This window comes from Falco cherrug, chromosome 7, assembly GCF_023634085.1.
Source record: "Falco cherrug isolate bFalChe1 chromosome 7, bFalChe1.pri, whole genome shotgun sequence".
NCBI classification, from domain to species: Eukaryota; Metazoa; Chordata; class Aves; order Falconiformes; family Falconidae; genus Falco; species Falco cherrug.
In genome coordinates this window covers 18,387,713-18,403,843 of record NC_073703.1, presented here as the reverse complement: position 1 = coordinate 18,403,843, position 16,131 = coordinate 18,387,713, and the positions used below count along the sequence as shown (strand labels likewise).

Below are 16,131 nucleotides of genomic sequence, written 5' to 3'. Positions count from 1 at the left end.
TTCAGTGATGGAGACTTCACGGTCTCCCTAGGTAACTCTGACAAAGTAAACTTTGATATTAATAATATGACAGATTATGTTAAATTCAAGTCACACCTAAAATTTGTTTTTCAGGATTCTGTTCAAGACTTTTCAGAACGTACTTATAAACTTCTCCACTCTTCAACCACTCTCACCAAACATTAAATTTGTTTACTAAATCAGTAGTGAAGAAAATAGTCAAGTTCATTTTTAAATATCAACCTGAAACTGAAAATTATATAACAGGTATTTTAGTATCAGTAGAGCAGAAGGGGATGTCTGATGAAAAGTGAAGTTCTAATCTGTAAAAGTTCTGGTTTTGTTTTTGTAAAAATTTTGATAAATTTATGTTCTCCTTAGTACTCTGCTTGTGTTTCTGTGTAGGTAAATTCATGATTCCAGTTTAAATACCATCACTTCCTTTGTATATGGCACTTTCCTTCAACTGGAACGCTGCTGGCCCTCTTGCATTGGTCTCTGAGTTCTATGACAGAGGTATCTGCATGCTGGTGGTAGCTTAATTGACCCCCATGTTTATGTAATCTATAAACCTAGAAACTTGTGTCTTGCACAAATAGTTTATGGTGACATCTGTCACTGCTTCAATTAAGAAATGTGAATTCCCTTTTTTTGGATACTACCTCCCATTCGTCTTCACTGTTTGTAGACAGAGTTGGGGAAGACTCTTTCAATCTAGTGAAATTGGTTAGGTGATCATAATAACAAATGAATTTCCTAAGATGAACATCAATAGCAATAGTTCTAAGAATTTGTTTAGAAATCCTTAATCCAAAGGTAATGTAATTTGTAATGTATATTTTATTTTTTGAATCTTTAATGGCATAGTTAAAGGTTTTCCAAATCAGCCTGTAAGTACAGATTAATAAAACCACTAGCTTGTCTTATGATTTCATGGTAAGAGGTAAGGTGGTTTACATGCTTTAAGCACACATTTTGCTGTTCTTGCATAGCAAAGCTTTCTAAAGCATCAACTACATTTCCTGGTTTCCCACTACCTAGCTCTTCAGTCTTGATTTGGAAATACATAGAAGTTCAACCAAACTATTTGTGTTGCTAAAAACCTCGAAGGAATTTTTGCCTTTTGCTACATATGGATGGCATAGATGTGGTTAAAAATCAAAAGGATCAACAAGTTAAAACATATGGTGCCAGGGTGAAAAGTAATCATCCAGCTTTTGCAGACATCAACACATTGTGGAAAGACCTGCTAATTGATACAAAGAGTAGGAGGATTTTTTTTTCCCAGCCCCAAGCTTTTTTCCACAAGAGAAAAACGGATGACCACCTTGAGAATTATTATACTGGGCCTTTTGGTTACAGAAATCAATGACAGATCAACATTTTCTTGCGTAATTCTTTTCTAGTCTCTATGAATCAATATGAGGATTTTTTCTTTTTCATTAACATTTGAGCTGAAGCAATCGAGAACAACTGCTGTCCTGCAACTTGCTTGTCTCTAGTTATTAATTGCTGCTTGACAAAACACGCTTTGGTTTCCTGACTGCAAAATCCTCATGCTTAGCTGAGTGACACTCTTGCCTCAAAATGCCTGAACACAATAAGCAAAGTAAGAACAATATGAACAGCTGCTGGCTGATATGCAGAATAAAGTTGATGGTTGTATTCATAATTTCTCATTTATTGCACTCATCCCTCTATCAGTATAAGGTCAGAGGAGTCAAAACAGGAGATAAGTTATATACTTATATATATACTTCTATATATATAAGTTATATACTTATATATAGATAAGTTATATACTTACAAATATACCTTCTGGTGTTGTGAACAATACAGCTACTGGTTTCTGCTATTTCTTAACACATTTCTGTATGTCTTGTCAAAATGAGACTATTGCCTGCAGTTCATCAGTGGTTAATAGAGGGTGATGTGGGGGAATAGATCCCTGGGATAGAACAAATGACAGTTTAGTGGGGAATTTACAACTGAGAAACAAAAGACCTGCAGAGCAGAAGGGGCAGATTACAGTAACAACACAGAGAATCTACACTTAGAATGAATCTATGAATCTGTCATTGCAAGTTCTTTTGCTGGGGGAAAAAAAAGAATGGCAGTGGAGAAGCAAAATACAAAAGCTAACAGACTTCGGGTTTTGATTGGACTGGCAGGTCTAACAGCCACCAGAGCTGACAGTATTAATGTGTCTAGTTGCCTACATCCATGCATCCATATTAGTCCATGCTGCAAGTGTCTTTATTTTACAAATGCAACTCACTTTTATCAGTGCTTTTCCTTTTTAACCTGCAGCAAGCAATAGAAGCATTTTGTACCACTGAGATGTATTGCAATCAACTGATTTCTCTTGCACAATGCTTTTGAGACAAAAAACCAGAAACTGATGAGAGATTACTGTCAATAACTCTCAGAAGGGGAAGGATTGTCTCTTGAGTAATTAAGTCACCGGCCCGTAGATGTGAGATGAAGCAATTCAGACTAGTTAGCTTTCAAGCTCAGCTTCACTACTATAGCCACAGTGCATGCACGCTGCCCAACTGCATGAAATACAATTGTTCTTTGTAATCAGCTTCTGCTAAGTTTCTTTTATGGAGTCTACAGTAAGTTTGCAGTTTTCTCTTAAGTTTTCAGACATAGTTCTGCTAAAACCTCATGTTTACCTTTTCAGTACCTCCTTTTACATATAATGCAGCCTTCCGTCATCGTACTTGATTCTGGCTGGCATCTCCAGAACGTGCAGTTTTGTAGACTGCATCTGAAAGAACTGCATATCTTCTACCATACTGGCTTCTAGGGGAGATATAAATCTTCCTGTGCGGTGCATCTGCTTATGCTTTTCTTATTGCAAGGACACCATGGAGGAGTGTGTTTTTTAATTGCCTGGATCTGCTGGCTCACTGCTATGATAACTGCCAAGGACCATTACCAGATGTGGGAGGTTAGGAATCCCTTTTTTTATTTCCCCCCATGACAGCTCCTCCCATGTCATTTCCATGGCTAATGAGGAACACTAGAAGGGCACCTTCATTGTTGACACAGTTTATGAAGTCCCACATCTTAATGTCAAGGAGACATAGCTCATCTATATCACAATACATTGAGTTTTCAGTCTCTTCTTTATAAAGAGCCTTTTCAGATCTCATTAAACTTTTTACTATTTTCTTTAGTTAGTCACCAATTATTTGTTGTAACACAGTTTTAGGGCTTTCTCATGAACTAGCTACTAAGCTTAGCCAAGATGCCCATCTATAAACCAAGAGAACCTTGGAAGGAAATATTTTTTTTGTAATTATGAGGGCTATTTACTATCTTTCATTCCTTTGTGAGTTTCAAAGTTCTGAACGCTTATTAATTCTCACTTGATAAACTTGTTGATCTTAGTTCTGTTGATCTCAGCAGAAGAGTTGATCTTAGTTCTATCACATTTACCAATGTTTTACCTTGTAATCTTAATATTATCTTCATATTTATCTTGCTTTAGAAAGTACATAAACACCTGCAGTGATTCCTCAGTAGGTAAATGAGTAGTTGGAAATATGTGTTTTAAATAACTGGACTGTATCTCTTTCTTCCCAGTCACTTCTGTCTAAAATAAGTTTCCCTCTCTAGCTGTCACTCTTTTCCTCCATTCTCTGCCAAATGTCAAGAATATTTCTTTCTCTCTTTCTTTTTTCCTCCTATTTTAGTTGTGGCATAGTTTAGTAATTGTTTAATAACTAAACTGCAATAACCAAATGATTTAATGGCATAATCACTAAGCAGCAATTATTTAATTACTGATGTTTAATTTTTTTCTTCATTTCTCTGAGGTCCCAAAGTGCTTTGGAAGCATCTCAAGGCTAAAGATAACAGTGAAAATGAACATAATATTTTCCAGGCTAAACATGGTAGTCAGATCTTTGGAACTGAAGTTCACAAGAAGAAGGACCCTTCATTTATTCCTCTGAAAAATACCTACATTTAAGAGAGCATTTACACTGAATAAATTGAGGATGTCTGAAGGCAGCTATGGCAGATGTCACCAACAGCAAATTGTGACTATGTATGTGAAAAATTATGGGCTGAAAAAATTAAGAGGTACAGATTACATTTGGGTAAGTACCTTCTCATTATTTACCTTCAAAATTCACCAGAATTATTTTTGTATTTTACTAAAGGAAGAATTACACTTTAATTTCATTAGGGTAGAATGGACAGCAAAACTGAGGAAAAAAAGAAAATCTAAACTTGGGCGCATTCTTTAGACAGATGTTTGCAGACGTGAGAGAGCATTATAGACAAAAAGGCATGAGAAAAAAGAGATTGCTTAGTCACCTTTTGATTCAGAGATTTTCACATGCAAATTCTGAGGTGAGTGAAAACGCAGCTCTCTGTGGCACTGTGCTCCAGGACTGTCATCTTTAGCAACCACAGCTTCACTGCCCAGTTGAGGCCTTGTCTAGCAGTTTTGCAATGTCGCACTGAAAGGAACAGGAACGTTTTATTTAGTAAAGGCTTGGCACAGTTGATTATGTGTTTGATTATGTTATTTAACCTGCTGGGTAAAGGGCTATGAAAAACCTCAACAAAAACACAAGCACACAAGGAACCTCCAGACTGAACAGCATTTTTAGTATCTTACGCTCCACCAATTCCAGCAACATACTCTGTTATGTTCTCACCCATTTGTATTTTATGTTAACTGTGAGTACGCCTTGCCCCAACTTTTGTTTGCCCATACGGCTGTACGGACTTAAAGGCGCTTGTGACCGACGGTACCTCAAGGGTAAGGCCTGCCCGCCTGTCACAGCCTACCGATGGCTGCCAGGCCTGGCAGCTGCGCTTGCCCACTTGGCAAGTGCGGCCTACTTACAGGGCACAGCTGAGGTGCGAGCTGCTCGCGGGGCCTGCCGTGGCTCTGGCCATGGCCTTGGCTGGGCTGGCCCTGTCAGCCCGGGCCCAGGCGGCGCACGACAGGCGGGCACGGCCGACGGAGGCTGAGGGGGCGCGAGGCCCGGCACATGGCGCGCGGCTCCGCCCCGCGCGGCCCGGCCCGGCCCCGCCCCGCGGCTGCCGGAAAGCAGGCGCCGCTGTGGGGCTGACCCGCGCTCTACCCGTCAGGCAGCGCGCCGGGCGCCGCGCGGCCACCCCCGCCTCCCTCCCCCGCCCGCCCTCACTCCCCCGGCGGCGGCTGAGGTGGGGCGCCGCGGTTCGGCGATGTGAGGCGTCTCCGCCAGCGCGGCCGCCTCCCATCCCCCCGCCAACCCCGGAGGAAGGGAGCGGGGCGGCCCGCCGCGGCCTCTCCAGACGCGCAGCACGGTAAGCCAGCCCTCTCCTTGCCCTCAGCCCTGCCTGCTGCGCCGGCCTGCCGCCTCCCCGGGCGGAGGGAGCCGCCGCTCGGCGGCGGGCGGGCCGCGGGGGGATTGTCGCCTGCGAGACCGACGCCATCTTAGGTCGGAGTGCGGCCTTGCCCCCCCCTTCGCGCCTCTGGAAGGGGCCCCCGGGCCGTGAGGGCTTCGCCGGGCCGCCCGCGGAGCCCCGCTGGGAGCCGGGGGGGCTGCCCACGGGGGTGTCTCGGGCCAGGGCCCGCTCCGCTCTGCCGCCGCAGCCCAGGGGCCGGCCGCGGCCAGGGCCCCCAGCTGCTGGCGGCGGGAGCCGGGCTGGCTGCCGGGCCTCTTCTCCTCCCGGCGCGGCCGTGTGTGCGGGCCACGGCCCCGAGCTGCGGGCTCAGCGCAGTGCTGGCGGCCGCCGGCCGAGGGGAGGCGGGACGCCGGGCAGTCGGGCTGCGCCGGGGGCGGCGGCGCCGGGGGCGCTGCGGGCGGAGCGGCGGCTGCTCGGCTGCCCTCGGGGACCGGGCTTCCTTCCGCGGCCTCGCACCCATCGCTGCTCGGGGGTGTGAACTTCTGGCGGCTTTGCAAAGGCGATGTTGCCCTTCCCTAGGCGGAGCTTACACCGACTCGTGGTAGAAGGGGTAGTGCTGGCGATTTAGGTTTGAGTTTGAGGGAAGTTGGTTTATATTTTTGGCTTTTTAAAACTTCCAGGTACGGTTTCAGCTTGGCCATCGTTTCTGCTGAAACTAATGCAACACTCAATAAAAACACAATTGCTCACAGTCTTGATGAAGCTGTGGATTGCACGCTCTTCTACAACTAACACGATGCAAAGTTATGTGCCTGTATGGGAAGTCTTCTGAAAAATACAATGTGGGTGCTCATCGTGTGATCTCCTCATTTGAAGTGCAGCTATTAAACTGGAGGCGGGGGGGGGGCGGGGAAAAGTTTGAGTAGTTCATTGGTAATGGTGATATGGAAAGATGACAGACAAAGTTAGTCTGAGGACTTCTTGGTAGGCTCACTACCAGTTTCATGCTGGTGATTTGGTTTCAGCTATTTTTAAGCCAATCCAAAGAAACAGTGAGTATTGGAAAGCTCCCTTGACCTTAAGAGTGGAATAGGTGAATTGCATCTGAAGTAATAAATGGGTTTTCAGTAATGTTAAATCTTAGTGGAGCTGCATTTGCCACAATTTTCTGTCATACTGATTTCTGTACACCCTTAACGTGGGTTTCTACAGATCACTTTCTGCTGTTTTTACTATAGCTGTTAGACTTGTGTTACATTTAGTAACGTTTGTATCATTTTTGTTGTTTCTATGTGAGTGCTTTTAAATTGTAACAACAAATAAACCCTCCAGGTTATAAATACAACTGGCTTTTGATAAAGTTAGGTATCTTTAGATGTAATTGCCATGATAAACAAACGTGTCCAGACTAGTGATTTTAAAACAATTACTTCATCAGAAGCTTATTGCTTTTTTGTGCAATTGGTTAATTTTTTTCAGTCTTGTATCAGGTTTTTAGTTCATTGCTTGCCAAGTAACTATAATAGTGTTCTAGAAACTTGTGGTTTTTTGCAGGTTGCCTGCCTAATGAACTTTAACTAGCTTTAGCTTTTGCTGGGCAATTGTCTAAGTGATATCTTGATATAGTCTAATGATATTTTTTAAATTTTTTTAAGAACTTGTTCACAATTTTGAGTCTTTTTTAGCCTAGAACAATGGTTTAAGCCCTTCCGTTGATTATATACATACAACATTTCATTGGAGTTTTGGACCTCTTAGATCCATGGACTACCTTTAAGGACATGTGTGTATAAATGTGTATGTATGCTTATACATATTTAAAAAATGGAGGAAAATAAAGTCTCTTTGTCAATAGGCTTACCTTTCTTACACAGGCATCTGCACCTCCACTGGGAAATATTTGGGGGGAGTTGGGGAAGGATTCACTGTTGGTTTTGGCTTTGAGAGCAACCACTAGCAGGATTCCTGGAATGTGTTTTCTACGTTCACGTAGTTAAAGAAGCAGAAGACTTGGAACCTAGCTGTACTTTAAAAATGGGTGTAGATGTTCCCTTTGGCAATGGAGAACATGTGAGCAGTTCCAACACAACTCCTGTAATCAAATCCATTCCCTCTTTACTGCAACTTTGATTGCTTAGGCCACAGAATTTTTGACCTCTCAGTCGTGCTGGTAAAATTGTTACTGGGCCAGGTTATTTTTAACCTGCAGTGTTTCACGTCATAGTCCTGTGAAAAGTTGTACTAGCACAACTGAGGGAGCAGTGCAGGAGCAGGATGGGAACTCACTAGGCTAGCTTTGTTGCCAGGAAGAAAGTCAGATTGACTTCAAATTTTAGCATTGAAATAAAAATTACTTTGAACGATCTGAAATAATCTTGATACTTTTCTTTTAAAAAAGCTGTCATACACTTTAAGTCACTTTTTGAGAATAATTAATGTGCATCCTGATTCACAAATGGAAATTCCCGTAAGAGATGCCACCAGTTGGTGTAACTTCCTACAAATCCTTGCTTATATTATAAAATTACTTTTACCTATATAAAAAAAAAAATCAGCTGCATTATAGTGTAGCTGAGGTTATTACATGTATCTTGTTAGAATTCTGCTAATGTATAGATTGCTTGTATCTGTTTTGTGCTTTTAATATAAACTACATGTGCTCTTGTTTGCATTCCTTTAGCACATATAATAACTGATTACTTTCTCCCTGAGGTCAAATCAAACTTTTTTTAAAAATTAAAACCCCACAACTCAAATTTATGTTGTCATTTCCATGAAAAAAAGTCCCTGAAAATGATCTTTCATTTTGCCTTGAAGTCTAGTAAGTTTTTCCCCTGTGCTAGTAGAGAAAAGTCATTCTAAAGTATGTCTTTCTACAGAGGAGAGTCAGGTTTGATTCTTTTTCCAAGACCTGATATGTGGCCCCTCTTGTCTCTGTCAAGAGAAAACTGGCTTCATACTCTTTTCTGATGACAAGAATCTAGTTCACTGTCCTGTTCTCTTCTTTCCAAGCCCCATGTTTAATTTCAGCACTCTAAGCTGATGGAGGAAGGAAAAAAGGAGTATAGCTTTGCTACTTTATATTATCTCCAAGACTTAGCTTGTAACACCAGCAGCCCTGTTCTCATACACTTTAATGCGAGTAGGGGCACAACTCTGCCTGCTCCCCTGTGATAAGCTATTACAGACTAATTATTTCTACAGTCCATCGCCAAATCTAGCAGCTCATTACTCCTATCCTGACATTGTGTTCTCTTATTAGATATTAGACAGTTGCTCATTGTGTCTGTGCTGAAGTCTTCTATTTCAAACACTATTGAAAGATAATGAGGGATATGGTATTCTTAGTTTTGCGTAATTACAATTTTAAAAAAGAAACTTGACCCATTGTTTCATATGTTGCTTTTGAAATATTTTGGAAAGGAGAAAATCATGGGAAATTGCACAGAAAGCTGTGTTGAAAAAACATCTTAATCTTGCAAGATAAATAGTGTAGTTTAAGAAATAGCTGGTTTTGGTTATGAATGTAATTTTGTTTTGTCACCTTGTGTATAAGGTTTGATAGTCTTTAATGACACAATCCCTTAGTGCTGGTCTGATGCCCTCGCTATTAGGTTTAGGGCTCCAACTATCAGAGAACTATAACTGCTTGATAGTGGGAAGTCAAGCTTCCGTAACTAGTTTGCTTTGTCAGATAAGTGTTTATCAGCACAAGAACGAGAGAGATATTGGTAATGGGTTTTGTTGGCCATAGCCTGGTAATAAGACTCTAAATATTCTTACATTGACTGTGGCCTTCACGAAAAGAATTGTTGCTGGGATGTTCTTAGCTTTGAAAGCAGTCCAATGATGAGTTGACTTTCATTTGCTTAACTGCTCATTAATTTCAAGGAATCCTTATATTGGCTGGAGTTGCTATTATCATGTTCCTCATGCAAAACTCTGCTGTTTCCCCTCTTTTTTTTTTTTTTTTTTTTTAGAAAGGACACATTAGTTTTGGGAAGCTCTGTGTCTTAGGCAAAGCAAACACTGTTGTATTGGGATCCTGATCCTGGTTATTGGTGAGACACCTGTCTGGTTTTATGAAATTACTGGTCTTACTAAAAAGTAGGCTATTGGTAGTGTGTGTAAAGACATATAAAAGTTTGTTTCCTGTATTGTTCAGAAAAACTTTAAAGATTATGTTAGGGGTGAGAAAAGAAAAAACAATGCTTTGTTGACCATCACCATTTAATTACATATTTTCATATGTGACTTTTTTCCTTACTGTAAGAGCAAATCTGCAGACATGAGGGACTCAGTCTAATGAGTTCTACACAAAGTTTTTATCAAGTCCTAACTGGCAATGAAAACAATATGCAATATGTTGTGGGTATGGTTTTGGGTTTTTGTTGTGGTGGGTTTTTTTGTTCAATGGGCAGTTTGTTTGGGTTCTGTTGTGTGGGTTTGGGGGAATTTTGTTTTGGTTTTGTTGGGTTTTAAAGAAAATTTGACTATATGGGAAGCCCTGGCCAAATCCTACAAAATTTGTGGAGCTGTGGTATGTTGTGGGTTTAGGTGTGGGTTGGATTGGGGTTTTTTTTAGATGTGAAGAGAATAAAACTGTAACTAGTGTTTCAGTAACTAGTTGTGCCAGGTATATTGCATGCTTCGTAGTAGGGTCTTCATATTTCTTGTGAATCACTTACCTGGAATAGGGGTATGTTTTGAAAGATACTTTTCACTGTGGTGTCAGAGGCTTCTTCTGATAGTTACTGGTGGATTATACCAAAATAGTTTAAATTATGTGAAGGGTATCTTTGGTCTTTTCTCATCTTTAACAGCAAAGATGAGAATTCAAGTAATTATCAGAAAGGTGATGTGGTATCAATCTCAGAAGATCTTCTCTTATCAGATCAGGTTCAACCGATGTAGAACATGGGGTGGGGGAAGGAAAGCCATTCCATGGGAATTATCCTCAAGTCCAGTAATCTTTACTAAACAGTGAAATATTTTTTCATGAAAGTACTGAATGTTTTGGTATGTGTGTTTTGTTTTTTACTGTCTAGTCTCAAGATGGCAGAATTATTTATGGAATGTGAAGAAGAGGAGCTAGAACCGTGGCAAAAGAGAGTGAAAGAAGTGGAGGAGGATGATGATGATGATGACGAGCCAATCTTTGTTGGGGAAATCTCAAGCTCAAAGCCAGCTAGTACATGTAAGATAATGTTTTCCATAATTTAAAACAGATATTTTAAGGTGTAAAACTTTAAACTTACTTAGAAAATACACAATTTTGAACAGTAAGACTTAAGAAATTCTACATCTTAAAGCTGTTCTGTAGGTCTCTATCATACTGAAAATTGGAATTCTTTGGAAATTCGGTCCTAAAACCCAGGTTATTTACAGCTCTGTCTATCTTTAACCTTAAATCTCTGAAGTCAAACCAAGGATGTTTGAAGGTTTTAGTGTTAACAGTATGGTTAAAAATCCAATATATACAATACTGAAACCATGCATGCAATTGCTCTCAATGTCATTGGTATTTAGTTATATATTTGGAAGTGTCTCCCTACTAAAGAAATGTGCATGAATTTAAGCCTTCATATTGCAGTCCCTCTTTTTTATTCCACCCCACATTACTTGTGTTGATGTACATAATTCTGACAAAACAGAGGTGACGATCTTAAGTGTCTATAATAAAAGCACAATCAGGAAAAGTGATTAATATGAGAATCATAGCAGTCTCTCTGTTAAGTAAGAGATTTTTATAAATGAATTCATTCATCCCCTGTAAAATAGTTTTTTTCATCAAGTTCTGTAGTTTTCTCCTAATGCAGGTAGTGCAGGGAGTGAGGTTAGGTGGTTGTGGTGGCAGCAGATGTGTCAGGATTCCATGTTTGTCCTGTGCTTGGGCTTTGGCAGGTAAGTGAAGGAAAACATTATTTTTGCTACTTAATTTTAGGAGTGAAACTTCTTGATATCTGTGCATGGCCATCTGGTAGCCAGTTGTTGAGAGGTTTGACCAAAGGTTTCTCTAGCTATTGAATACACAAGACTTTGCCTGGTGGGTTTTACTGCCTTAAGTTTCTGCCTCATTTCTGCTATGCTTGTATCTAAGGTTTCTGTAGTCAGTTTTCTGAAGGTGTATAGTTCACAGTGAAGAATCTCAAAATGTTAAATTAGGCGCTCTGTCACACTCTGCTGCATGGACTTTGGAGCTATTATTAGCTCTTCAGTCATTTTAGTTCACAATACTTCATCTTATGTCTTAACTCTTGTTTTACTTTGTTACTCACTGCAATAATATGTCTAATTCTTCTTACACTGACTTTAAAAAGTGGCAAATTATGTTTTAAATATTAACCAATACTGAAGCTGATCTTAAAGTTCTCTCATCTGAAAATAGTTCTTAAGGGTTAATGTTTTTGAATGTTTAAAAAATATTCTAGATCCTCTTGAAAATTTGAAGAATATTTTTAAAGTACTCTTAAGAAGCTTTTTGCAGTTACAAACTTGTAGGAGGAGTGAAAAATTCCCTTAATGTTTTCTGGAAGGTCTTGAGAACTCTGGATAGCTGTTGGTCATTAGCAGTAGGTCATGGCATAGAAGGACAATTGAAGCACTAGGCATATGTTGGAAAAACAAATATGCCAAGTTTCATTGCAGTTGTTCTTGAGTAGTCTCAAGAATTTTTTGTAGTCATAAAGGATAGAAATATTTTGTTCAGGCGAAAACTATTAAATTTGATACAATTCAGCAACTTTCAAGAACTTTAGTAAAAGACAGAGACTTAAAATGTATACATCTTATATTAGTGCTGTCCATGCTCGATCCTGACACAAGTGAAATCACTTATGGTATAACTTTTTACTTTATCTCTTTTCCTTCCCTTTCCTCAACTTTTCTCTTTGTAATCTTCTACTTCACTATCAAAAACAGCTATGGAAGAATGACCTCAGTTCTTCTCTGGCTTGTAAGTAGTACTACCTGGCAGTAGTCAGGCTTCAGTTTGTTACTGGTGATAGGCAAGACACAGTGAACTGAACTTTGCTTATCACTGTTTTTTAGTTTTTACCTGAGAAAATTCCTGTCTTGATCAGATAAAAAATTAGATAACAAATGGAGACTCGCATGTAGTTCTTAATTTTTCTGAAAGGTATATTTTCTGCAATACATAGTAATTTTTTAACCTTTTCCTGGCAATGAAATTATCAGTTTTTATACGGACTGGTGTGGAAAACCTGAAGGAAATAGTTAAAAACCCATCTTTGATCTGCTGGCACACTGTCATGTACAATAAAGTGCCTCTTCTGATGTACTGGAGGATTAGTTTGACTGGGATGAAAAGTAATTCACAATTTGTTGCCTTTACCATTTCCTGCAACTGCTCATTTTTCCTACAATTATTGCTCATTTTTCTTGTTTATTTTTTCATAATGATACAAACCTGTAATTTGTTGCTACTTTAAAGTGTTGTTTCTGCGTGTTAGCTTTCTTATATTTCAGTGGTGTTTTACGTAAACAGGACAAATAACACTTTCATGGGGCAAGGGAAAGGGTGCATCATCTGTGATGAATCACTTGTGTAAATCTGGTTTGTAATTTCAAATCGCTGACTTCCTGAAATGTTCTTTTTAAAAACAATAAAATCTACATTTGTATTTTAGGACATGAATTGTGTGTGCATCAGACTGAAGCTGAATATGCTTTTAGGGTAGTAGGTAGTTGAAGGCTTTAGTTTCATTTCATTCTGGGATTCAAATGTGAGGTATACATTTATTAACAAACACAAAAAAGTATGTATTCAGCTATATCCTGAATTAAGTTGATCCTTGCTCATAGTGCGTTGAAGTAAAAATACTTTCACTATTACCAGATGAGATTTTGTCATATCTTAAAAAAATGCGAACCTGTTTGGATCTGTTGGTTGCAGCTGCTTTATTAGTGTGATGTAAAGGCAGGTGACAGGTTGAAAGCTGTGATCGTCTGAGCTCTACTGCTATTAGATTTATATATCAACCTGGGTAGCGTACACTAATGAGCCCTTGCTGGTGGGAACAGCCTTAAGGTTGTTAAAACCAATGTGTAGATACTCTTAAGATCTATGGTTTGAGATTCTGATGTAATTTTGACCCTGGTTTGAGAAAGTACTTTAAACCTTGTTGGTTAGATATTGGAGGATCTATCTAGTTTCATATGCATATTTTCACGTCAGAGCAAGAAACTTGACAGCAACACTAACGGAACTGAGAACCTAGGGATAGAAAATTAATTTGATTTGATGAATATTTTTGTAACATTCTGGAACAATCAGAAACCCCAAAGTAAATCATAAAGTTTGGGAGTATTGGTGTCATTAATTAGGGAATAAACATCAAATCTAAGAAGTTCCATGTGTTTCTGATGAGTTAGAACTTTGATCATAGACTACCATGTAGGATATTTAAGAAAATTAGTCCTCTTGCAATACAATTCCAGCACAACTCCTTTGGTTGCTGGTCTGTTATTTTTCTTTTGCTTTGGAAAATTAAGTCTAAAACCAAGTTTTTAAGTGCTGTATTTTCCTGTAATACAGAAGCAAATTGTGTAGTTTAGAGGAAATACTTCCTTTAGTGTAGAGCAGTTCTAGTACTTGTGGAAGTTATAATGTATGTGAGAAACAAATGAATAAATGCATTATAATCAGCAAAGCTAAATATTTATGAAATGTTCTTTTTTGTTTGTTTGCTTGCGCTCTTATTTTTGTGTTAATCTATTTCCAAGATAAAAAAAGCTGAGATTCTTAGGTGAACTAGCTTAACCTAAGAGAAGGGGAGTAGAAGAACATACTTCAGTTTGTACAAAAGACACTTTGTTTTGCCAGGTATTTATTTTAGAAATAATATTCTAATTTATATGTCAAATCCTACTTGGCTTCATTAGTGGATATGAATGCTACTTTTAATTTGAAAAGCAATTAAGCTATTAATTTAACTGCAATTAAGATAAATGTAACTTTTGACAGATATATTGAACAGAGTCAACCTCAGCTCATCACGAAGGGGGATACAGAATGGTGCACCCAGTAGAGGTACTTTATTGTCCTAATATGGTAATTAAAACCAAAAAAATCCACAACACTTATGAAATATCTGACTGCAAAATTATGTAAAGATAACTTTGGAATCCTTTGCAACAGGTACAGTTACTACATTCAAGCCTGACAGTCACCATTATGCACCACCTGCCTCCAGCCCCAGTGCCATGCCTGTTTCATCAGTCTTTCAGTCCGTATCCAGACCTACAACTAGCTCTGTAGCAGTTCAGCCATTGTCTATACCAGTGAATGTTTCAGGAACTTCACAGACACTGCAGAGACCAGTTGGTGGATGTTTATCAACACAGCAGATGACTGGATCAAGTTCTGGAATATCACAGCCTGTTAGCAGACCTGTAACCATTCCAGTGACGACACAACCAGTATCAAGAAATATCACGGTTCCTGTAGTGGCTCAACCTGTATCCAGGCCAGTGACTACTGTAACAGCACAGCCTGTAGTACTCAATCCGGTAAGTTTTTATTCCTTTAAACTGTAAAATACGTGGTGCAATTAGTTTTGAATGAATTAACGAGGAACATACTGACTCAGTCTAGTAGTTTGAAGACCTGGATTAGATTATTGACTGGTATTATATAAACTGTAAAGAATGTAGGACCGTAACGTTGCACTGGTGAATTAAAATACATATTTGAAAAGACTGATTTGCAAGACTGAAAGATGATAGCTTAATAACAGTGGAATTACATTAAATGAAAATCTTAGGCATAAAACAAATCAGTACTGTTTAGGTTATTTTGTTTAAGCTGTGTGGAGAAATTACAGAAATTCTCATTTTCGAAATACTGGAGATTTCTCTGCTTAGAGATGGATCCTCCATACTGATAAAATGATGTCATTTTTTTAATAGCTTGCATTTAGTGTTTAAAGTAACTTTGTGGGTTTCCTACCTGATTTTTATACTGCCTCTCTTGGGATTTTCGCTTTGTAAGAGAATGCTGTACTAGTAGCCCCTCGGGTGTTTTTGCTTTTTGCTTCATATAGCAGTTGTAGTGAAATAGTAGTATGGTAAGGAGGACTTAAGCAACCAAAAGTTGCGGTGTCAGTAGATGAAACAATCTGGCAACATACTTGTTTTATTGGAAAAGTCCAAGGGAATGACATACATAGATCGTGTATCATAGATCTTCCTGGATTGCCACAGAACCTCAGAATGATAACTGTAGGAGTCAAGTTAGATGCTGGTTTTGTTGCCTTAAGCCATTGGACATTTTTCAGAGAGAAAGAATGAAGATTAAAATTAAAATTTCATATTTGTTACAAGGTAAACTATGATGTTATACCTTTATTGAAAATAATTTGAGCTGGCACTGTTTCGACAACTTGCCTGTAATATTAGCTACTACTTTTGGGTTAAAATAAAGCCTGACAGCAGGCACCATCTCCACTGTCCATGCAAATATACACACCTGCGTTGGTCCCAGCTGTCAGTCTTTTGGTATAAATAAAAATCATGCAGCCTAAGGTATTCTGCATTTGCTGAACAGGGCAATCAGTCTGAATGAACATAGTTAATAAGACCATTCAAACATGAGAAAATTGGGTGGCATTCTTAAGGTTTGTGGCTAAATCATTGATGATGCGGGGGGGTTGTATTTTAAGAAAAACAATGCAGTGCAATCATTGCCTGTCAACTGGGTAGCTGAATCTGGCAGATTCATTATGAAAGAACTTACACTGCCCGATTTTGAGT

At 39.2% G+C, this 16,131-nt stretch overlaps 1 protein-coding gene and 1 long non-coding RNA gene across 17 annotated transcripts in view; one reads left to right on the top strand and one right to left on the bottom strand.

The window, feature by feature from the left end:
- The window catches only part of LOC114014886 (uncharacterized), a 33,960-nt gene extending 29,259 nt beyond the window's left edge, over nt 1-4,701 (bottom strand). Inside the window, exon 1 of the long non-coding RNA XR_003558580.2 lies at nt 4,333-4,701. This is a non-coding gene — a long non-coding RNA (uncharacterized LOC114014886). The remainder of the gene's footprint in view (nt 1-4,332) is intronic.
- Nucleotides 4,702-4,773: 72 nt separating this feature from the next.
- ZNF280D (zinc finger protein 280D) overlaps nt 4,774-16,131 on the top strand; it is a 55,839-nt gene continuing 44,481 nt past the window's right edge. For 6 of the 16 annotated variants that reach the window (XR_008733393.1, XR_008733395.1, XR_008733392.1 and 3 more), the window contains exons 1-4: nt 4,774-5,316; nt 10,407-10,555; nt 14,345-14,410; nt 14,519-14,889. Coding sequence is in view for 12 of the 16 variants with exons in the window: in XM_055717435.1 (XP_055573410.1) it covers nt 4,922-5,316; nt 10,407-10,555; nt 14,345-14,410; nt 14,519-14,889 (981 nt within the window). In the remaining 4 variants the exon portion in view is untranslated. Of the gene's footprint in view, nt 5,317-10,406; nt 10,556-12,279; nt 12,314-14,344; nt 14,432-14,518; nt 14,890-16,131 lie in introns of those variants that run through there. The other 10 variants (XM_055717427.1, XM_055717426.1, XM_055717429.1 and 7 more) reach the window with 10 other exon arrangements.